We start from the raw sequence: 24,370 nt of genomic DNA on the forward strand, positions 1-24,370 counted from the left end.
GAGCCGGAACCAACCATGACCTGGAGTGTGGGGGGCTGAGGTAAATTTTCAGCATGTTATTACATTAAAATTAACAATATTAATGAAAACAATGATTAGCTATTTGTGGATCTTTCCCCCCTTGCCAAGGGACCTACCATTTTAACTAAAGATAGTGGCCAGAAAATAGACCCTGTCCCTGCTCAGTCAATGGAGCACCTGCAGTGCATACCAGCCACAAACAAAGGCCAAGTCCTCTCCTTTCCCGAAGCGGCTGTTGCTTTCACTGTGGGACCTATTTATGGGTAAACATGCATAGGATGTGTTGTAAAGCCGTTTCCAAAGAGGACAGTGGATGGACCTCCTTCAAAGAAAACTGATAAAAAGAATGACCCTCTGCCTTTCTGGGGTGGGCTCTGCCTATACCCCCCTGATGCCAGCACAACTGGCTGACTGGCTTGTCAGCCCGTTGCTGCCACATGCACCTCTTGCTTTGAGCCACTGCTGCTCATCGGCAAGGCAAGAGCTCTTCCTTGCCCCTGCTGTTGCTGCAGAATATTCCTTCGCGGGGCCTTATGTCGTGCAGCGGCAATGGAGTCCTAGAACGAATCCCTTCTTTGATGCATTGGTGTGAACAGTAGCAGGTGGCAGTGCAGTCTCCAGGGAGTGTCTTTGGCAGGAGTAGAAAAAGTGGGTAGGCTTGATCAGGGTTTGGGATTTTAGAGGAGCCTAGAATACTCACTTTATTCTCCATATTGGTATCAGTCACTTTACATCTGCTGACAGCTAACATAATACATACAAACTTTGCATATTTCGAATTTTTGAACTGCATGAATGTTGTTTTCAAACGGCACACCGCCTCGCCCCCCCCCCACCCCCCGCCCATTGTACATTTTCTGTCTGGTTGTTTCACAAATAAAAAGTTCAGCCTCAAGGCAAAGGAGGAAAGTGACGTGATTTACATTGAAGCCTCTCTGTTTACTCCGAAGTAAGTGTCACATTTTGTTCTATGAGGCTCACTAGTGTGCGTGGTGTGTAGGCTGACTCGTGCTGTAGCTGGTAGGGAAAAATACGCCCGGCTGCTCAGGCTCTGGTACTGGTCCTTGCAAAGTCCAGTTTGATCGACAGATCAAAACTAGTGGGGTGACGTCCCTCTGGTCTGGAGGAGCTCCGGCGGAGAAAAGCCCCAGCCCACCAGGCTGACCCTGGTTCGAACGTCGAGATCCGTACAGGGAGCTGAGCAGCACCCGCCGACGCCGCCGTTGCAAACCACTGTCTCTCTTCCCTCCCGCCCCACTCCCGGCGGCAGGGTGTGAGGATGGCGCTGCACCAGGGTGCTGCCACAGCGCCCCGCCCCTCGCGCGTTGGTTGCGAGTTCCCGCCTCCTCCTCCTCCTCCTGTGACTCCCCGCGCGCGCGCACCTGCCCAGCCTCACGAAGGGTGGCAGGTGGTGGGCAGGCAAGCCAGCCAGCCAGCCAGCGAGCGGGGCAGCGCAGCCCTCGTGGAACTCGCGGAGTATGTGAGCTTCTTCCCCCTGCGAACCCGCGCAGCGCCTGCTCTGCTTCCCGCCGCCATGGGGCTCCACTTGCTGCTGCTGCTGCTGGGGCTGCTGTTCTCCCGAACCGGTAATGGGGTGGGCAGTCCGCGCTGTCGACGGCGGGTCTGGGGTGGAAAGGTGTCTCAGCCCGACCCTATGGATGCTTAGCAGCAGCAGAAAAACCCGCCGTCCCGTGGGGCTGGCTTATTCCCCGGTGCGTGTGCGTGGCTCCGGGGCCCGATTGGCTCCGTCCCGGCCAGGGAGCATTTGGCGCTTTGCGCACCGCCCGCCCCAAAGAGCGCGGCTCCCAACGCTGCTTCCTTCTCTCGGTGTCTCAGTGTCAAGGGGGAATAGCTGGGTGGTCGCAGCTCTTCACTTTGGCGCTTGGGCTGCGAGTGGCCATTATTTGCTCTCTCTTTCCCAAAGCAGAGAGAGCCTGGGGGCGCAACTTGCTAGCAGGCAGGTCCCCCAGCGTACCTTACTTCGGCCGAAGCCTCCTTAGGATCGCCCCGCAAGCCCCGTCCAGATTTCAGCGCTAGTCCTTGCTCCGGGTGCCGGGCTTGCCCTGGTCCTCGCACTTGCTAACCGTTCTGGGTGTGTGCTCAGGCCAGGCAGATCCCTGGTGGGAATTATGTATCGATGGGCGCGCGGAGAGAAAGCGGGGAGTGGATGCCTCGGGTTGGGGCAGCAGCAGCCAGCAATGGGGAATCAATCTCGTCTCCGCTTTCTGCTGGAGCACTGGGGTGGGGTGGGGGAATTCCTGCCGTTTTGCTAAGCAGAAGGAGGAGAGGCGCTGGTCAGAGTTCTGAGTAGCTAGCAAAGTCGTCAGAGAAATTTTCGGCAGGTACCCCACGGGCCAGCGCTGCTTTCCTTTGCCAGTAGAGCTGTGGAAGCAACGGGCTTCCAACGAGCTTGGCAACGGGCAACTCGTCTCATTTGCTCGACGATGGTCAAGGATGCTTCAGTGGCGCTTAATTCGGCTTGAGTATTTTCGGAGAAGCTGTTCGGACAGAAGGGTCAGGTGACGCGCTGATGCACCTGAAGCTGATCGGTTTTTGTTTCTCTCTGCCTATGGTCTGCAAGTGCACAACCTTTATAATTGGCTCGGATGTACATTTGATTTGAAATTGGTTCTCCCGTTCTGATTTCCCACTTGTCGGGGCAAGCAAAAGGGCTCCAGAAAAAAAATAATGAGGGGGGCTCAGAAGGGGCAAACTGTATTTATGGGTGGGCAAGCTGTGACGCACATAATGGATTTCTGAAACAGAAATAGAGGGGGTGGGGAAGCCATCTGTGGGGCAGGGGGCTTGCCCACCCTTGCCCCACCTCTGGTAGAGCTGCCCTCACCCTTGAGGGGGATAGTGATCTCCATCCTGCTCTGACTGTGAGCTGCCCAGGGGATTTAGGTGGCCATTGTTGAACACAGAATGCTAAATTAGGTGGACCTTGGTCTAATTCAACAAGGAGGTTATGTTTTCTACCCTACATTAATAACCTGAAAGTCATGTTGTAGATAATGCACGCTCTAGCCAATATGGGTTTTAACATAACATTAAATACCAGGGACAATAAAATATACAAATAAATGTGTTGGTACTATTGTGAAAGAAAATAGTCTAAAGGGGCTCTTTTGTTTGTTCCATACCTGTCATTAAAATATAAAAAGTATATTGGCTAGAATAAATATCTTATTTTCCTCTCACTTCCACAACATGGACACATGCAAAGATTACAAGTCAAAAGATGCTTTTTCAAGTGTGAGAACACCATTCTACTTTCTACCTTGCATTGAAAATGTTCACATGTAATTCATTTCAGACTACAACAGTATAAACATTTTGTGCTATGAGCATGTAATATAATTATATATTTTGTAAGCTGCAATGGGCTCTTATGTTTGAGGAAAGACAAGGTGATAATTATATAACAATGTAAATTTACATGGCAATAAGTCCTAATGAACACAGTGGAACTTGTTTCCAAGTAAAGGCTTGGAATATAAATAAACAAGTCTTTCCAAGCAGTCTTTCTTTTGTGTGTACAATAAATGTATAGTTAGTTATTGCAGAAAAACCAAATATCTTTCTCCAAGGATCCAGGCTTGGATGATAATACTTAAAAATAGAAACAAAATGCTACTATTACAAATATGTATATAGCACTTCTCAATAAAAGCATTCAAAGTGTTTAACATAGATAAATAAATAAACTAGTAAGATGGTTCCCTGTCCCCAAAGGGCTTACAACTTAAAAGGAAATATAAGGTAGACACCAACCTCCACCACAGGAGGATGCCATGCTGTGGCTGGATAGTGGCCAGTTCCCCCACTCCCGCTAAATATAAGAGAATCACCATTTTTAAAGTTGTCTCTTGCTCAGTTAACAGGGGTTACTTTTAAAAAAGTTTAAATACCACTGATATCTTTTCACAGAGGGTCTACACAGGACATCTGTCCATTTGCAGACACAGTAGTGAGGTAGGTGTAGCTGTGTGTAGTGGTGCTAATTACTTTCCACTACAAGTAGTAAGAGTAATTAGTGGCAACTGTGTGGTAGCACCACTTGAACTGTACAACTGACTTCCAGTATGTGTGGAAAGAATTTAGGTCAGTAGCACCTAGAGTGGTGCTCGTGCAACTGAGCTAGTACAAGCCACTTCCTCTACTCCCTATTACAGTCTCCTGATCCCCCACCCCAGCCCCAAAGAAACCATTCATGAGGACTGGGAGATCCTCAGCAGTGGTGTGGTGTGTGATCCAGAGGGCTGCAGGGGAAGAGGGGAATACCTGGAAACTACAAGAGGAGCTGTGCTCCTAGTGGTTTCAGGTATTCCCCTCTCCCACTCGACTGACTGATTGATTGCATCTCTGTACCACCTAGTATAGAAATCTCTAAACAGTGTACAGATTAAAACATAATATAAAATAAAACATTTAAAATTCATAAAAATAGATGAAAATCACAACAGATAAAAATACACATTAAAACTTAAATGTCCGTTAAAAGCCACTATCCCCTACAGCCCTCTGCACTGTATCCCAAAGCACTGCCAAGGGTCCCCAGTCCTCAGCAGGAGCTTTTTTTTTGGTGGGGGGAGGGGATCAGGGAGCTACCATAAGGAGGTGGTGGTGTGGAAGGTGCCTTGCACTAGCTCTTGCTGCGCAAGTACTGTTCTGGATGCCACCCAGTGACATTAGATCACTATGAGGCTCACAGGAATGTATTTAGAATACATTGTGCTATGTGGAGGATCATACATAAATTAAAAAAATATAGCCCCCTAGAATAATTTCTGGTCATAGCTGGCAAACAGAAAAACATCTTTGACTTCTGAATCAAATTGGAATTATGAATTTGTGGTTTTTAAACATAAAGTGTCAAGTACAGCTTGTGAATTTCTTTTCTGATGATTTGTTGAGACATGCATAACAGCCTTGCTGGATCCGCAAGGATAAAATTGTAAAGAACATAGAACAACAAGCCCTGCTGGGAGAGAACCAGCATGGCTTCTGCAGAGGGAAATCTTGCCTCACAGACCTTTTGGAGTTCTTTGAGAGTGTCAGCAAGTGTGTGGATCAAGGTGATCCAGTTGACATAGTATACCTGGACTTCCAGAAAGCTTTCAACGAAGTTCCTCATCAAAGACTCCTGAGGAAACTTAGCGGTCATGGGATAAGGGGACAAGTACATGTGTGGATTGCTAACTGGTTGAAGGACAGGAAACAGAGAGTAGGGATAAATGATGGTGCGGCCACACCTGGAGTACTGCGTACAATTCTGGTCACCGCATCTAAGGCGTGTGACTGGCCGAGGCGGCGGCGATGCCGCCGCCTCGGCCAGAGGACGCAGCGCGGCCAAGGTCTGGCCGCGCCACCGAAGCTGGGCAGGGGGAAGAGGCGGCGGGGAAAGCCGGCCGAGGTGGCGGCAGAGCCGAGGCCTGGCGGCACACTGGAGCTGGACGGGAGGGAGAATTTGGGGCCCTTGCCCAGCCGGGGAGACCGGCCGCGGCATGGAGGCTGGCGGCGGCGGCGACAGTTAGTGCTTGCGGGGCCGGACGCGGAGGCAAGTCGGGGGGGGGGAGAAGGTGCTATTTCAACGGGCCTGAAAATACTAGTATAAAATAAATCACCCTGAGCTATTTTTGGAAGGTCGGTGTAGAAATCGAAATAATAATAATAATAATAATAATAATAATAAATAATTAATATTCTAATGCCCTTATACAAAACGATGGTGTGGCCACACCTGGAGTACTGTGTACAATTCTGGTCACCGCATCTAAAAAAGGACATTGTAGAACTGGAAAATGTGCAGAAGAGGACAACCAAGATGATCAGGGGCCTAGAGCACCTTTCTTATGAGGCAAGGCTACAACACCTGGGGTGATTTAGTTTAGAAAAAAGACAACTGTGGGAAGACATGATAGAGGTCTATAAAATCATGCATGGTGTGGAGAAAGTGGATAGAGAGAAATTCTTCTCCTTCTCAGTAACACTAGAACCAGGGGCCATCCCGTGGGAAATGGGATTTCCTGGAAATTTAGGACCAGCAAACGGAAGTATTTTTTCACACAAGGCATAATCAACTTGTGGAATTCTCTGGCACAAGATGTGGTGACAGCCAACAACCTGGATGTCTTTAAGAGGGATTTGGATAACTTCATGGAGGAAAGGTCTATCAACGGCTACTAGTCAGAGGGCTATAGACCACCTCCAGCCTCAAAGGCTGGATGCCTCTGAGTACCAGTTGCAGGGGAGTAACAGCAGGAGAGAGGGCATGCCCTCAACTCCTGCCTGTAGGCTTCCAGTTGTATCTGGTGGGCCACTGTGTGAAACAGGATGCTGGACTAGATGGGCCTTGGGCCTGATCCAGCAGGTATGTGCACACCCTCTCTCCTGCTGTTGCTCCCTTGCAAATGGTATTTAGAGGCATCCTCTTGCTGCTAAGTAGTTGATGGCTGATGGAGTTGATGGAGATGGCTGCTAAGTAGTTGATTCAAAATAAAATAGCTGTGTGTACTTTTTATGTTGTCTTTTCTGAGCTGGTTTAAGGCTACCTAAAATGTCTGAAATACTGTTGTAATTTTGTAATAAGAATTTTACAGCTAGAGGTTAACGCATTCGAACTAAGCCATAATAAAGACTGTGAATCAATATGTGGAGGCAAGCCCTAAAAGTAAAGCAGCAAAGTCGAGCTCAGCAAAGTCATCTGATGGGCAGGATTATCTTTTTTAAATAATGGGCAAGAACAATTTTGCCTTTGCCAACTGTCATGTCCCAAGAACAAAACAAAGAACAACTGTCCTTCAAAGAAAGCTCAGTTTGCTCCTTCCTCCTTTCCCCTCACATTCAGATAAGAGACTAGTGTGGTATCTGAAATTAATTCATTTACTAGTGACTGTTATGAAATGCCAAATGTGGTCCCAGGGAATCTATCTGCAAATGTGATCTGAGGACGTGTTTTTATAAAGACATGTCTTCAGAGACAACAAATGTCAAACTCAAATAGATTGGAAGGTCAAACACGCTACCATACTGATGTCCAGGGGCCATACCCATATTTTTCTACAAGTTGGTTCCACCTGAATTAAACACAGAATCATAAAAGTGTGAACATTTTCCTCTCAACTAAAAAGCATTTGGAGTAAAATTCTCATTTTGCTAGCGATCATGACAGCAAGATATAGATAAATTGAAGAACTTTCCCATACAAAATAAAAAGTAAAATAAAATCTGTGCTGTATCTCAATTTCATTACCCTGGTAACATGAATAAAAGGATAGGTAAAGTGTGCATGTGAATTAATCCACATTAAATGATCTTGAGTGGTTCTAGAGCAATATCGAGGTACCATAAATGGTCTAGATTAATTCACTGAAAATAAGAGCATGATCTTATGAACGTTCCCTCAGAAACCAGCAGTTTGGGGTGAGAAGGTGGCAACAGTATGAATGTGTGAAATGCTAATATTGTTCCTCTATCTGAACAGGAAGCCTCCTTGAACAGCCAAACAACTGCATAGCTGCTGAGACCCTTTGTGTAGCTGACCCTGAATGCAATGCCACTTATCGGATACTGGAAAACTGTTCCAAGAACAAAGTCTTCCTTTTGGATCATCAAGCCAGAAGGAGATGCCTAAAGGCAGAAGCAGTTATTAAAAACACTTTTTTTCAAGAATGCAAATGTCACCGGCACACACGAAAGCAGGAGGAGCAGTGTCTGCGTATCTACTGGACTGTCCACCCCTCCTTAACACCGGGTAAGCTGGAAGATCTGGACACATTTTTCTTTGTAGTGTCACTAACATCCTTCATTAGTGTGAGGTGGGGGATGAGTGTACCCCTGAACAATATCTGAAGAAGAAAATCCCTGGCCCCGATAGCTAAAAGACACTTGATTACTGTAACATGTTCCATGTGGGCTTCAGAATGCTCTTGAAAAGCATTTTCAAGGATGCAAAATGCTGCTGCCAGATTGTTGGCTGAAGCTGCTTGATTGGAGCACATCATTGATTTTTTTTTTTTTTGGTATGATCTGCACTGGTTATCTGTTAGTTTCCAGGCTCGATTCCAGGCTTTGACCTTTAAAGCCCTAAATGGCTTGAAACTCAAGGACCATCTGTTCCCATACATGCTCCCTCATGAGTTCCATTCAGCATTTGAGGCCCAGTTCTAGGCACCCCGTCAACTGAGGTTCTGTAGACTAAGAGACTGGTCTTGTGGGCCAATCTTGCAGACTGCTTTCTCTAGGGAGGTCTGCCCGGCCCTTCAGATACCAAGTTAGAATCTAGCTCTTTAGTGCAAGGGACTTTTTGTGCCCCAGTTCTTCTACTTGTTTGCTTTATCCTGCCACTTTTGTTTTGTGGTTTTGCTGGATTGGCTGTGTGCCAATATTGGGTGGATGTGGGGGTTGTTAGCTGTTTTGTTTGCTTTTTGATGTCAGCTGCGTTGAGTTGTATTTTAAGACAAGTAAGGTAAAATTTAAAAATAAAAGAAAAAGACCTTTGCATTGAGTCAGAGCAGTTTGGTTCATCTAGTCCCAGGGGTGAGGCCACCATTCAGTGAACGGGTTCAAAGAAGCTGGGCTGCCATCAGTCAGGAGCCATGAGTGTAGTGCCCGTCACGCCCCCCGCATCTGACGTCAGACGCGGGGGCATTATTTCAGTCTCAGACAGGGCCATGGGGCCCCATTTGGAGCCAAAATCGTCCTGCGCTGCGTTGGGCAGCACAGCCAGAGTGACTCTCCCTGCCTTAAAGGCTGGGAGAGCCGCTCCTGGTCTTGCTGCCAACGCAGCGGGGCCAATAGATCTACCCTCCAAACGGGGCTGCACAGCCCCTTTTAGAAGAGAAATCAGCCCCTGCTGCATTGGCCTTAAGGCAGGGAAAGCCGCTCCAGCCCACGCTGCCAAACACAGCGTAGGCCGATCTCCCTTCCAAATAGGGCCGTGTGGCCCCGTTTGGGAGGGAGACCACGTCCCCCACATCTGATGTCAGACGCGGGGGCATGGCCAACCGGGCCCCTGTGTCTGACATCAGACATGGGGAGTGGGGCCAGGGCCAGGAGGCCACGGTGATGGCTGCACACGGGCCGCCGCCAGCCTCCCTACACTCCTGTCTAGTCCAGCGTTGTCTTGTCTGACTGCTGGCAGCTTTTCAGGGTTTTGCCTTTTTTCAAGGCAAAAACTCTTTCCCAGTTCTGCTACCTGAGATCCTTTTAACTGAAGATGTCAAGGATTCAACTTGGGAGCTTCTGCATGCAAAGCACTGCACTATGACTCTTCTCATAGAAGAGATGATGTTTTTGACAGAAGGAATAGGACATTTTTGGGAACCAGTTCTGACCACCAGAAGCCCTGTCCATAGCCATCTTAGGTTTCTAAGCTGTCAGATAATGCATGTACATCAGAATGCCTATTTGCAAACACAAACACACCCTAGTGTGCTGAAAACCCTGCACACTGGGATCTGCCATTTTAAGCCAGTGTGCACTGGGATTTGGCCCATGCAAGCTCTCAATGCCTGCCCAGCAAACAGTCGTAGCTATGGATGTGCACAAACAGGTTCAGAGGCTCTTTTACAGACCTCCAAACCGGTTCGAAAATCCAGCGGTTCATCCGGTTCAAAGTCCAGGACTGGGAGTGCTCTTCCCCAACTCCATGCCTCATTTCCCCTGCGGGCGCTGTGGTTTAAAACTGTTCCATACACTGAAGTATTTATTCATTCATTCATCCAAATTTGTTTACAGCCCCAAACCTCCGCCTCTGGGCAGTTTACAAGAACAGCTGGTAGGATAATAGATTAGACCACCAGCCAAAGCCACACACTTCTGTTGTCTTCATCTGTGCAACTCTGGAAGGGAACAGGAGCAGCTGCTGCTACTGCAGCTTTTAGCCTGCCCATGAAATTCCCGGATAGATGGTGGCATCAGCAGTGTCTCCTGCATCTTTCTTTCAGCTTCTTGGAATTGGTGGGCAAAACACTCTGCTGCTGTCCCTGCCACAGAGTAAGCAACCTTGTGTCATTGGCTTGGCTTCCAGTAGGTCTTTTTTGGCAGTAGAAGATGTAGTGATGTACTGCTACTGCTGCTAGGGGTGTATCTAGGGTAGGGCAGGCAGGGCACATGCCCCGGGCGCCACTTGAAGGGGGGGGGCGCCATTTTTAAAAAAAATGGCTGCTGAAAACAAAATGGCCATCACGTATGCTCAAATGGCCTCTGTGAGGCCCCTGGCGATGCCAGGACACGCAGAGGCCATTTGAGCATGCATGGTGGCCATTTTGTTTTCAGCAGCCATTAAAAAAAAAACAATTTAAAAATGGTCACCACACATGCTCAAATGGTCCCTGTGAGGCCCTAGAGGCCAGCAGGGGGATGGGGAACCTTTGCAGACACCCCCCCCCACGGCCTTTAGGAAGCCCCCCGAAGGGGCTACATGTAAACAAAATAAATTTAATATAAGTGACTGTACACATATTTAGTTTGGCACTATGTACAGAGAATCAGGGTTTGTGAATACTGAGCTGAAACATATGAGCTAGGATTGTATCTAGGAGCTAGGATTTGCTCTTACTTTGCTTCTTGTGATAAATGAGTTAAATGTGATGTCTTAATAATATGGCTATTAATGGTGAGTTTGTCTTTGAATCAGTGTGAAATCCTTAGTAATTAAGGCCCACTGGGAGTTTCTTGCTCTCTTTCTCTCATTTTAACTGTCTTTCTGAAATACTAGAATATATTCCAACCAGTGACACAGTTTACTCTGCATTTCCTTTAATTATTTTCAGAGTATCTAGGAAAAGTCAAATTCTCCATTTATTTTTAAAACTTATGTAATAGTGATGCAACAATGCATAGTAGAGAATTAGACAGGCACTTCTGTTTAGTTTTCCAAGTATACCTCCACATAGTTTTTGGGTATTTCATGAGCCCCAGCATACTGAAATTTGTAGTTTTCCAGCATTTTTTGGTCTGCCTACATCCACTGCTAAATAGTTTTTGAAATATTAAAAGATTAACGAGCTTGACTTGTATTTTTGAGCTGTTATTATGGTAAAGTTATCTGAAAGATGGGTGTCAGATGTTTGGACAGGGGGTGCAAATTCAGTGCTTGCCTTAGGCACTATTTCCCCTAGGTACACCTCTGACTGCTGCACACCAAGATCTCCTTGTTTCAGGCATTTCTGTTTGCCATTTCTGTCTGGCAAAAAGAAATGGCTGGTGGATTTGCTTCAGGAAAGCAAATGGGTGGTGAATGGGAAATTGAGTAAAAGGGTTGTATTATTCCAGCTTGTGCCTCTTCCTCCTTTCCTTCATGTGCCTTTAGGGTTACTTCCATATTAGAGCCCTTAGCACTGCTAAGGCATTGCTTTTATACAATTAGCTGGAGTGGAATTAAAATGGAGGTTCTTTGTTATGGTCTTTGTGCTTCACACCAATGGGGCTGTGTGCACACAGAGACCAGTTCAAGAACCTTCCCCTTTCACACAATAATCAGTATAGCACTATGTTAACTAGCAATGTCCTTGCCTGTGGCCAAGGTTGTAATGCTAGTGAAAGGATTCCTATTTGCAGTTTCAGTTGGTTTTATTGCTTTCCTCATTAGCATAGCTGCAGGATTAGTGCTGAATTGTACCTTGTTTAGTCAGCTTTCATCCCTTAGGAGTTGGCAAAACATTTTGGTAAATCTGGATATAGCCCAGATTTATCAAAATGTCTTACTTTGCAAACCAGGTGAGGTATTGCAAAGGTTGCTAGGGAAGTGAACTGTCTTGCAAAACACCTCACTGTTATCTAGTTAGCCCTGCTTCTAGCAGTTTTATCTTTGATCGTTGTACAGACATCCTCTAAATGCTAACCTGACTAGAGCACAGGCAGAGGTGGACTCAGATACAAGAAGGCCTTCCTTAAAACCTAGTGTTATGGGTAGAAGCATCTGGAAAGAGAGCTGAGGAGAAGAAACGAAATGTCAGATAAAGAAATGCAAATATATATAATTGCCCCCAGAATACAGGATGAGAGGATTTTTTTAACTGAAATAGGGGGAAAGAGGATAGTTCTCAAAGTTCCTTCTTTCTTTAGCATCTGGAACATTTGGATACCCACAGCAGACCTGAATGTATCTTTCATGTTGCACAGGTGATTTTCGTTTGGAGGTGTCTCCATATGAAGGTGTACCAAACGAAGAACTCTCAAAGACCAAGTACAAGAAGCTGACAACGCAGATTTCAGGTAGAGCTTATATGAAGGCAACCTTTCTTCTCTGCAAGAGCTACTTACTATGACAAATTTTTGAAGGGAGGTAAAAAATTTTAAGGGCAATTATACAATCCTTGCAATCAGGCTTTGTACTGGAGGACTGGAAAGTAGCAAATGTAACACCAATTTTCAAAAAGGGATCCAGGCCGGTTAGCTTAACATCCATTCCAGACAAACTGATGGAAAGCATCCTCAAGGATAAAATTTTGAAGAACAAAGAAGAACAGGCCCTGCTGAGAGAGAACCAGTATGGCTTCCGCAAAGGGAAATCTTGCCTCACAAACCCTTTGGAGTTCTTTGAGAGTGTCAGCAAGTGTGTGGATCAAGGTGATCCAGTTGACATAGTATATCTGAACTTCCAAAAAGGTTTTGACAAAGTTCCTTATCAAAGACTCCTGAGAAAACTTAGCAGTCATGGGATAAGGGGACAAGTACATGTGTGGATTGCTAACTGGTTGAAGGACAGGAAACAGAGAGTAGGGATAAATGATAGTGCAGCCACACCTGGAGTACTGCGTACAATTCTGGTCACCGCATCTAAAAAAGGACATTGTAGAACTGGAAAATGTGCAGAGGAGGGCAGCCAAGATGATCAGGGGCTTAGAGCACCTTTCTTATGAGGCAAGGCTACAACACCTGGGGTGATTTAATTTAGAAAAAAGACGACTGCGGGGAGGTGCTTTTTCACACAACGCATAATCAACTTGTGGAATTCTCTGCCACAAGATGTGGTGACAGCTAACAACCTGGATGGCTTTAAGAGGGGTTCGGATAACTTTATGGAGGAGAGGTCTATCAGTGGCTACTAGTCGGAGGGCTATAGGCCCACCAGCCTCAGGCAAGATGCCTTTGAGTACCAGTTGTAGGGGAGTAACAGCAGGAGAGAGGGCATGCCCTCAACTTCTGCCTGTAGACTTCCAGTAGCATCTGGTGGGCCACTGTGTGAAACAGGATGCTGGACTAGATGGGCCTTGGGCCTGATCCAGCGGGGCTGTTCTTATGTTCTTATACCTTTAAAACTATTTGAAAGGACACTAAGGCATAAGGCCATCGGCAGACATATAGAACACAGAAGGATAGTATCAGAATGGGAGGTGGTGGAATGATTCTCAGATCCCATGGATGGTTATAGAAAGATTATAGAACTAACAGGACAGACTTATAGGTCAAATGTAGTTTCAGACTGTCGCTTAGCATAATAACACTAATAGTTTTAGTGAATAATCTGGCAGTTTTCTCTTATTAGAATACAATAGATCAGCGTTAATTACTTTATTGTTGTCACTGGGTCATTGAATTACAGCAGGGTAACAATGATAAAACTGTGTTGTGAGACTGTCCACTAGATCATATTCACCATTCTACTGTGTTTATACATTCTAATCCAGGTTACTTTTATTTAACATGCTGGCAAAACAGCCAAGTAAGGTGTAGAGAAACTTTGCTGAACCTGTTTCTTCCAGATAATGTCAGAAAAGATTACAGATTTGGAGAACATTATTTAAAATGCTGTGCTATTTTGCTCCTCTTGATTTTCTATTGAAGATAAATTCTTAATTGTGGAATGATGCTGGAGGTTAATTGACTGTCTTCTCTGAGCATTTAATCCTCTTCTAGGAAATCGTCTCTGGAATGTGCTTTATTCTCCTTGTGTTTCTGTGACTCTGCAGGCTCACATATAGCTGGAGACAGCTCAAATCCCTGCCTGCAAGTCACTCATGTTTGCAACCAGGACCCAAAGTGTGTGCGACTGCGCACACTGTATGCCTCTATCTGCAGTACAGGGCACACCTGTCATCAACACAAATGCCACCGAGGACTGAGGCGCTTCTTTGAGAGGGTCAATATGAACCTCACCAAGATGCTGCTCTTCTGTCCCTGTCAAGATGAGCTTTGTGGAGAGCGACGTCGGAACACCATTGTCCCCGAGTGCTCTTTTCAGAGCAGCATAAAACCAAACTGCCTCCTCCTGTTGGATTCCTGCCTGAAGGACAACATCTGCAAGTATGTCTGACTCCAAGAGCATTGGAATCACTGTGGTAAAAAGTTCAGGGTTTTGTAACAACACTTGGGCAGCTAGGCCCTAATGGGCATCATGCATTTGATGAAGTAAGAGAAGAAGCAAATACAACCCAATATTGTGCAAAAGGCCTAACAATGTATGTGGTGCTGGACTACATAACAATTCAACTCTTAAAATGCAGTCATCAATCATTACATTTCTATACCGCCTCAATCAGCCATTTCCCGGCGGTGTAACATTATGTAACATTGTGTGAGGTATCTATTTTGTATTACTTGAAACCAATTTTGGTACGGTTATGACCAAATAACATTGCTTTGGGGCTACATCCAGTCCACTGCCAATTGGTCATTCCTGATCTAAATATGACTCAAAGATGATGAGATACTCCATGATTTTATTTGGCTTTGTGTAAAATATTTTTTTTTTTAAATGGCTCTGGTGGTCCCTGTGAAATACAGGACAAATATGTAAAACATGCTCTGGGCTGGAAAAGAAGCCTTCATTCTGATAGTCATTGCCTTCCAACAGATCCCGGCTGGCTGATTTCCAAGACGATTGCAAGCCTTCCTCTGATAGCTGCTCTCAGTCCCAACAAGCTGTATGTCTGGAGGCTTACATGAGGATGGTTGGTATGTGTTGGACCCAGGAGAGTTGACTGGGTGGGCTTATTGTGGGTTTTGCCATTGGATGTGTCTAGAGGAAAAGATATGAAATACTATGTATTTTAGGTGTATGTAATGGAAGGTCAGCGGGGTGTGAACTGCTCTGTCTTGGAAATATTGTAGCCTATCCTCTGCTGTAGACTTGGTCCATTGACCTCATGTGGTTAACTATGCAACTGAATGCAATTCCATTTTCACATCCACTTTGAAGTTGGAGGAGTAACCATAGCATTAATTCATTGTGTTGGATAATTATTAATCAAGATATGATTATGAACATAACTTTTTAAGCAGTATATGAAACTAGAAACCCTTAATGTCTAGACTTAGGACATTCCCACTCATGGGTTATTAATGGCTATGCTACCATCACATCATAGGGCCTGCTCCCAGCAGCTGAATAATGTCTCTGTCTGAGGAAGAGGAAAATCTAAAGGGAAAGCATGAACAAAAAGCATAAATCACTGTGCAACCTTTATTAAGAAGTAAATTCGTGGTGTTGTGGTTAGTGCTGGACTAGGACCGAGGAGACCAGAGTTCAAATCCCCATTCAGCAATGATACTTGCTGAGTGACTCTGGGCCAGTCACTTCTCTCTCAGGCTAACCTACTTCACAGAGTTGTTGTGAGGAGGAGCTTAAGTATGTAGTACACCGCTCAGGACTCCTTGGAGGAAGGGCAGGATGTAAAATGTAAAAAATAAATATAAAGAAGAGAGCATAGGATTGTAGCCTTAGCTTAGTGTTCCTAGAATTTCTCTCTCTTTACCAATCAGTGTTATGAACTTAAATTGTGCCTGGACAGAGTCCATAAGGAAGTCTGCCAGATAATACTGTTGAAGAAGCCCAGCAACTGTTCTTTCCAGGAGAGTGCAGGACACTTGCAACACAGCATTTAGTGACACAGTATTTGCAGTTCCTATGGAATGAAACTGTTGCCTAAGGCCTGATGGAAAGCTCTTCAAAGCCAATGGAGGAATGGAGTACAAGTCTGATCACATTATAAGAGGAACGCAGGGCTTTATGTTGATCTACATGTGTTCTGTGCAAATAAAATCTGATATTTTGATTCTGTTTATCAGAATAAATAAGCATTAACTTCCATTTACACAATTTACTTTTTCAAAGCATTTTTATATTTTTTAAGCATGGGATGACATGATGAGGAATTAAAGGTTAGGAATTTTTTTCAGACTTTTCTCTCCTCACCATGAGAGACAGAAATGTGTATTTTGTAAAGAGGGTTAAAATTCTCAGGATGCTGAATTCTGTGCTTTTGGAAAGCATGCATAGGCCTGGCAGTTCTGTATCTACATGTCTTAGATTTTGACTTCATGTGAACAAACTCTGACCTTTTCTTTCTGCAACATGGAATAGGTACTGTCATGACCCCCAATTACATCAGCAATTCCAGTGTTGATGTCACACTGTGGTGCTCCTGCGAGAACAGTGGCAATCAGAAGGAGGACTGTGACCAAATCCTCAGCTCATTTGACAGCAACAGATGCCTCCGTAAGTGCATTGGGATGTAGGAAGCTGCCTTATGTTGGCTCACTAACCTTTCTGCCTCTTGCATAACACCAGAACACAGGGCGACTCAGTGAAATTGATTGGCAGACGTTTCAGGACAGACACAATAAAATACTTCTTCTCACAATGTCAGTAGCAGCTCATCTGAACGAGCCAGCGGGCACCAAATGAGGTGCAGCTGCCTCTGGTTCCTGGCAGCCATGGTTCCGCCTCCCTTTCCTATCCTGCCCTATCCCAGCATTAATGAGAGCTGTGCTCCCTGCAGGCTGGACATTTGTCAGGAAGAGGAGTGCGGACCAGCCATGCAGCTCTACTTGAGAATGGCCAGCCTGCAGGCAGCAGAGCTGTCAATGCCAGGGCAGGAAGGGCAAGAGAGGCACAACCAGGGCTGCCGAGAACCAGAGGCAGCTGCGTCGCATTTGGTGCTCCCCACAGAGTTTGCAAAGTAAGGAATTTGCTGCAACAAAATGTGGTGACAGCCCTTTAAAAAAAAGAATTTGACACAAAGGTGCATCTTGCCATGGACCTTGGGGATCAGGTCCATGGCCTCCTGTCTCTGGGAGGGCTTCCCAATGTCCTGGGAGGCTTACCCAGAGCCCCACAGCTGCCTCGCCACCCCGCCGTGCAAGTTAAATATTTCTAAAAACTTTTTTCAGTGGCCATTGTGCAGCGGGGATGGTAGTAGAGATGGGGGAAGGAGCTCTTGTCGCCACTTCCACCTCCCCCACCTCGGTCTCCCCTCAAGTGCCCAACCCCTGCCAGCCGCCCCCATCTCTGCTACCATCCCCGCTACACAACAGCGGTTGAAAAAAGTTTTTAAAAAACGTTTAAATGGCTTCCGACCCCCTCAAGCCCGGGGGTGGGAGGGGGGGCTCCAAAGCCCTTCAGGTCCAGGCTCAAAAATTGCCTAGATTGTGTGCCTGATTGGACAAATAGCTGTTTGCCAGGATAGCAAAATAGAACCTCCCATGTCCAGAGGCAGTAAAGCAGAGGCTGGGGCAACCACGGGAGGGCTGTTGCCTTCATGCCCTACTTGAAAGGTTCTCAGAAACAATCTGAACCAAATGGTGTACTGTTGTAGGGACACCTCAGTGGCATAGTTTGTGATGAAGTCATCCACCCCAATTCAAGGTGGCAGTTGAGCAAGTGGGCTAACTTTTGAATCAAATTTGCTACAGCAAATGGCATGGTTTGTTGGAAACAGAGTGCTGAGCAAGGTGGACATTTAGTCTGACCCAGCAGGTTTCTTCTTGGGTGTTTAATGCTCTTAATTAATCACTTTAGCACACAGAGGTAGTTAGGTTAGTTAGATTAGTTAGTACATTTATATACCGCCCCATACAAAAACGTCCCTGGGTGGTTCACAATATATAACCATTAAAACATTAACATAATTAAAACAATTTAAAATACAATAACAACTCTGAAACCAAAACTTTAAAACTATGAACTAAAAAGCCTTATTAAACTGGCATGCTTTTAGGTCCTTCTTAAATCAGTTGTAGCTGTTGTAACTGGTCCAACAGCATCAGCTCCTTGGTCCTGTTGATTGATAGAATAAAACCAGCTGTGAGCTATGACTATGTCCAAGACCTGCTCTGTTTACTTATATTGGCCAAAACATCCCTTTTCAGTATTAGGCCTTATTAAGGTTTAAATATATTTTATGACTTCAAAAGACATTTAAATGTTTGGTTTTTAATGTCTCACCTTTTAAAATCCTTTTTGAGTCGACTTTATTTATTTATTTATCTATTTATCTATTAATCGATTTATATACCGCCCTTCCAAAATGGCTCAGGGCAGTTTACAACAGGATAAAAACAATTAAAGCTAGTTAACAATTAAAATCAAAACTATAAAAACAGAATAAAACCAATTAAACATTCAAACAGCTAAAAACCCTGGAAAACCAGGGCAACCATTTTAAAACAATTTAAAACAGTTTACAATAGTTTAAAAAACCTGGAAAGCCAGGCCAAACAGATAGGTTTTAAGGGCTCTCCTGAAAGATAGTAATGAACTCAAATTACGGATTTCTACCGGAAGTGCATTCCATAGCCCAGGAGCAGCTACAGAGAAAGCCCGCCTCTGAGTCGCCACCAGACGAACCGGTGGTAACTGACCTCCTCAGATTACCTTAACGTGCGGTGGGGATCATGCAGAAGAAGGCACCCTCTAAGATAACTCGGACCTAAGCTGTTCAGGGAGAAGATGGAAAAGATTTTCAGCCCCCCACAGTTCAGATTTGCTAATTGATCTGATCAAGCACTCTCCTTCTCCACTGGAAGAGAGGAAAGCCATGCCCAACAAACACAGGCAACAGATGGCTTTAGTTGCTGTATATTCTCTGCACATTCCCACATTGCACAAGGTGGGTTTTTGTTGTTGTTGTTGTTTTGCTTAACAGCCCTGGTAAACTCAGAAGCCCAAGGCTTATTCTGTTGGAACAGGATACTGCATTGTTGATCAGAAATACTTTGCAATGGGCCAGTTGCCAAAATACTCCAGCAGTGGGACACTTCACATAGATAAACAAGAAGTTATTGTAAGAACTAATCTGCCTACTTTCCTTTCACTATCATCTTAATTGATAATTACCAACTTCTGCCTCAAACATTCACGTGTCTGCCATCTTGAATTGGGGTGGAGGACAACATCACAAACTACGCCATTAAGTGTCCCTATGTGTTCCTACAGCTGTATCAAATTTGGTCCAAATCAGTTAGGTGGTTCACAAGTTAGCCCACTTACACCCCAAACATTCATACATCCACTATATTGAATTGGGGTGGATGACATCATCACAAACTATACCACTGAGGTGTCCATACAACAGTACCCAAGTTGGTTCAAATTGTTACACAGAGCGAGCGAGCTGGGTGATCTCATAAACTTACTTTCCTAAAGGAAAGTAGGCTAAAAAAGTGTAAATGTTTGCATGGGCAAAGGGCAGCCTAAAAAATGTCCATTGATCTCTGCTCAGAGCACCATCAGAGACTAGTACAGGAATATCCTCTAATAATTCATCCAGTTAAGTGCATCCAAGATCAACACACCTATTCCAAGACCATGAATTTGTATTCTGTTGATATGTAGGGATTCTGATCCTCACGCAGTCTCCTGTGTGTTCTCTACTTTACAGGAAGTGCCATTCAGTCTCAGATGAGTCTAAACCAGGTGAATGCAGAATATCAGGCGGAGCTGCAGTTCACACCTTTCCTAAACATTCAGGGAGATGGCACCAGCACTGTTCTCACTGCAGAAATGGTTCGGGTATGAATACAGTTGTGCGAGTTCGGCACACAGCCTGCCTCTTTAACTATAGAATAAGAGATGTTCTGTATCTATGAGTAGATGTGTAACAGGGACACCCAGCTAACTGGGCAAAGAGCACCTTTTAAAGTGATAGCACTCAGATTTAGCAGGAGAGAGTAACTGTCCCTATTCAGCCTAGCACAGTGTCTCTCCAGTGGCTGCTGCTGGTGTCTCCTGGTGGGTGGGGGAGTTCCTCACTTGTTTTGCTGTGTAAGCTGCTTTGAGAACTCCTTTTGTTGAATAGCAGTATATACACTTTTTAAAACAATAAATAATATAAAACAACTAGTTGGATTCCTGAAAGATGGCATTGTGATTGCATAAGATTGTTAGTTAAATGAATTCTGTTGTAGGAGGCAGGTTGAGTAAGGCGGCTGTTGCTCTGACCCAAGGGGGAGGGTGCTAGATCTTCAAGTCGGATGCTGTGAAGGAAAAGAGATTCTGCAGCTAGGAGGGACTTGGATGAGATGTATCCAATCATGAATTCAGTTCTCTCTCTGCCTTTCTAGGGACATGAGAAGATGCCTCCAGAAATTTCTATGTACAACAGAAATACAGATTCTAATTCTGTAAATTCTGGAGTTCAGCTTTCCATACTCACTTTGACCTTGACGCTGCTTCTTCCATTACTTGGTCCACTTTAGTCTAATTGCTCCTGTGTAATTTCCCATTCAGAGAAGGGAAACTGGACACTTTCGTCACATCAAAGAGGAAGCACTGGTCACTGCAAGCCTCGTCCCAACGTGCACCCTGGTGCCAGGACTCTGCCACTTCACTCGCTCTTCTATGCAACCTAGATAAGGAGGGTGCTGGTTCTCTTTCCAGTGCTGCCAAGGAAAAAAGGGCAGGCAGATGGGAGATCTTGGGAAACTGTTTTAAAAAACTGAAATAGAGTAAATGTTTTTAATGTGTTCCAAGACTGTTTTGTTTTTTATTAAGGAGGAAGGAGAAGAATCCAGCATGTCTCTAGTCTAGCAAGTGAAATACTGTTTCTGGCTTCAGGATTGCCTGAAAATTTGGATCTACCCTTTGATGGCTTTCAGGACCATGTTGTATATTTGTCCAGCTCTTAAAACAAACAAAACACAGCTGTTCTGAATTTCAGGATAGTGGTACTGAATTGTAGCCTCTGCACTTGGTCCTTGCTGCCCAACCTGTTTTCATCTGTTACTACTAGTAAGAAATTTAACCTTTCTGAGACCTAGGCTGGGTTTCTGTATTCTTCCCAGCAATATAATCTTCCTTGTCCAGTATTGTATGAACACTCCAGAATACCATAGGAATCAGCATGTAGGCTTATTGAAGTTTCAACCACCACAGATCCCTGGCACACCAAGTTCTGTATATATTGCCTTGAGGTAGAGAGCAAAGACCTTGACCATCTGAGATGTCCTAACATCCCTCCATATGTCTTACCTTGTGGCGCCAGACCTTTTATCCATGGTGGTCTAATAATTATGGATGTAAAAACTTGTGTGATGTTAACTGCTGTTCTTTTGTTCTGCAGTGGTATATTAAATTCTAAGTACAGATTCACAGTTCACACCCCTTGCATAGCACCACCACCTTGTTATATGGCCTAAATTTTTGAAAGATATGGAAAGCTAATGCTAGCAGCTCTTCCTCCTGCAGAGGTTTGGCTGTGGATAATGCAGTCAGTAATCTCATTTCTGCCAAAGGAAAAAAAAATTGGGTATAATGTTGTGGTTCTCAAAATTGACAGTCCTATGTGCAAGGACTAGGCCATAGCCCTTCTTTGTGTGAACTATTTTGGCTCTACTCCACCACATTTAGTAGTGGCAGTAAGGCTTCCAGCATGCGTTGTACTTTTCCCTTTGGGGCGTGGGTTTCTTCTTATTCTGGCCAAGTGAAAGGGGTACATGTACTGCCTAAAATTCTACCGAATTTCTATGTGCACTTACTTCACTATCAGGTATGATTTGCATAACTTGTTAATCCATTCTGCAGCATAAATTAGTTTGCTGTTTTTTCATCTTCCTAATGAAGGCACTTATAAGAGGATTTGCTTCCATCCTTTTGTGTGTAGCTGTCATGACTGCATAGATAATTTAGGAGGTATTGTTTCTTTTCAAAAATGAAGGCAGGGAATCTAAAAAGCGGTATAGAAAAATCTCATGGATTTTTTCATGTTTGTTTTGGCAATAATTCATTTTTATTGGTCCAGAATATAGTTTGGCTCAGGCATTTGAAATGTTGTGGGAAATTAAATTTGAAATCTTGTTTTCAGGCCTTGGAACAAGGCTAGAGCATAACAGGCTGAGAGCTTTTTCCGTGCAGGAAACAATCTACAATGCTTCCCTAGGGTAGGCAAGTCCTGAATGGAAAGTCATAGAAAGATCTGGAGTTGAAAATCTTCTGTACAATTGCATTGTTATTTATTTTGCATTTTATTTTATTTCACAGCACTGTAGTCATGATAATTCAGCAATGGCAGCAGTTAAGATGGGTGAAACTTGTAGAAGTCTGAGGGCATGGTGCATACATCCATGGCAGGTGTGGCAGCCATTTGCAGAGGAATCGCTCTCAACAAAGCCTTGTTCTCTCCATACAGTGCACTTGTGTTCATGCAGACAGCATAGGGCAGTAAGGGTGAATCAGTAGTGACCTATCCCCATCACACCCTCTCTCCTCAATAAAACATTACGCATCCTCCCGAGAATGAATAACATGCACTGAGTGGTAGGTAAAGGTTGGATGGAGATAGAGAAGGCATATACAGATCTTTCATTTGCTCTGATGATTTTGTGTATGTGTGGTAGGGGTGGGGGCTCTGTATGTAGATAGAGGGCTCTGTTGAGCCCTATCCACCCATCTGTGGGTGCTGCATCCCCAGTGGACTGAATCATGTCTCAGTGTCTTTAGTACATGCTATGGTGAGTTGCATTCCCAGTATTTGTAGCTGAAGTGACACAGTTTCACGTGTGACTTCAGTGTGGCATTGTTAACAGTTTTACATGGTCATAACATTTATATTTATTCTATATTGAGTATGTCAGGAACTTTCATGCTCTGTTAAAAAGGGGAACTTCAGTACAACAGAAATCCCTTAAATGTCATCAGGTGTCTTCAACTTACAATTTAGAAAGCTTTGCAAACACAGAAAGTGGGAGCTTTAAAAGAGTTGATGTAATGTACGTTCCAATATTTTACAAATGTGGCTCAGACCATAATATCCATAATAAAGTTTATCTTACAATTCTGGGAGTCTCTTTCCTTTGCCTTCAGCAAGAGACACACTGAATGTCAAATTCTGCCCAGTGAGACCGCTCTTGCAACAGGTATGAAAATGGAACTAAGGCAGAGATCTGTTTTCTTGTAGCAGTCTATCATACTTAGAAAACTGTGTTTATACAACAGAATAGTGGAAGCATTGTATCGTGATTGTACAGCTAAGGAAATGGACAGTCGCTTGCTCAAGACTATACAATAAAAATACGCTTTCTCATAATGCAGTAATTAAGAGGTATCTTGTTGCTTATAGAGCTTTCTTCTTTCACAGCCAGTGGAAGTTCTGAGAAACATGCATGCATGTTTAATGCAGTGGAAGTAGTCTGACAATTTTCACATTGTAGATAAACTAGCTTTGTTGCTTATCAGCATGCCAGCTGTGTCCTGAAGGCATATTTCATAGGTCCTCTGCAGGATAAATCAGTTATATTGGTCAACCACAGAGCTTGATGGGTTTTGATGGTACCTGACATCCCTGCAGAACCATATCCCTGCAGCTAATATGGCAGATGCTCCTGTTTAAAGCCCTGATCAGACTGTGGAATATGGAGACAAGCTGCACAGTGGACTTCCAGGTGCTTACTCCTGCTGGTACACAAGGGAATTTGGGGTGTAAAGGGTCAATAAAACGTAAGTCGAAAGACTTAATACAATCGAACACAGACTAGAGCTCAGTTTTGCACATATTCTGTGGTAGTGATGGTGGCAAAGTGATGATACTTCATCACCACCATGCACATAATCATAATAATAATTTTTTTGTTAGCCACCCCATAACAAATCATTCTCTGGGTGGCTCACAACAAAACAGTAAAAGACATCCAATAAAACACATAAATTACAGTACAAAATATAATACTAAACATTTTTTAAACATTTTTAAAACCAACTTTTAAAAGTCTAAGCAAACCAAGGTCTTCACCTGGTGTCCAAAAGAACAAAGCGATTATGCCAGGTGAGCCTCCCTAGTAGCCACTCACCTCATTTGGCAGGGGCACTTTCATGACTCATGTCAGTCCACAGTTTCTGTGCAACTGTCAGAAACCTTTGTAGATCAGTGTTACTTATTTGCTTAAACACTGTGGATAAAATCACTTGCATCCATTCCAATGTAGATGCTACTTTGGATACAGTACAAATAGTACTGAATGCTTTCAGAGAACCATCTTATCATGATTGCTTGGATGAATTTCAATAGTTGCAGCCTGAAGTTGTGGACAGGGCTTAGAGAGATGCAGGCTACCACCTGTTTGCTTGACTCCTGCCGTTCTTGCCATGGGTGAATAGCTGCACAGTGGACAGGAGGGGTGTGGCTGG

The 24,370-nt window shown here is 44.5% G+C and overlaps 1 protein-coding gene across 3 annotated transcripts; it reads left to right on the forward strand.

Annotated features, from left to right (window-relative positions):
- The first annotated feature begins 1,350 nt into the window (after positions 1 to 1,350).
- Positions 1,351 to 23,024, forward strand: GFRA3 (GDNF family receptor alpha 3). Of its 3 annotated transcripts, none has more exons than XM_053302837.1 (8): positions 1,351 to 1,607; positions 7,508 to 7,777; positions 12,151 to 12,243; positions 13,941 to 14,274; positions 14,825 to 14,925; positions 16,334 to 16,468; positions 19,632 to 19,666; positions 20,314 to 23,024. In XM_053302837.1, exons 1-8 carry the CDS (start codon positions 1,556 to 1,558, stop codon positions 20,446 to 20,448), a joined length of 1,155 nt encoding a protein of 384 aa, XP_053158812.1. In that variant the 5' UTR covers positions 1,351 to 1,555; the 3' UTR covers positions 20,449 to 23,024. The 3 variants fall into 3 exon arrangements, with proteins under 3 accessions (XP_053158812.1, XP_053158811.1, XP_053158810.1); XM_053302836.1 differs by having other exon boundaries at positions 1,352 to 1,607; positions 19,632 to 19,756; XM_053302835.1 differs by having other exon boundaries at positions 1,354 to 1,607; positions 19,632 to 19,762.
- The last annotated feature ends 1,346 nt before the right edge of the window (positions 23,025 to 24,370 follow it).

The sequence above is a fragment of the Hemicordylus capensis genome, chromosome 2 (assembly GCF_027244095.1).
Source record: "Hemicordylus capensis ecotype Gifberg chromosome 2, rHemCap1.1.pri, whole genome shotgun sequence".
Lineage (NCBI taxonomy): Eukaryota > Metazoa > Chordata > Lepidosauria > Squamata > Cordylidae > Hemicordylus > Hemicordylus capensis.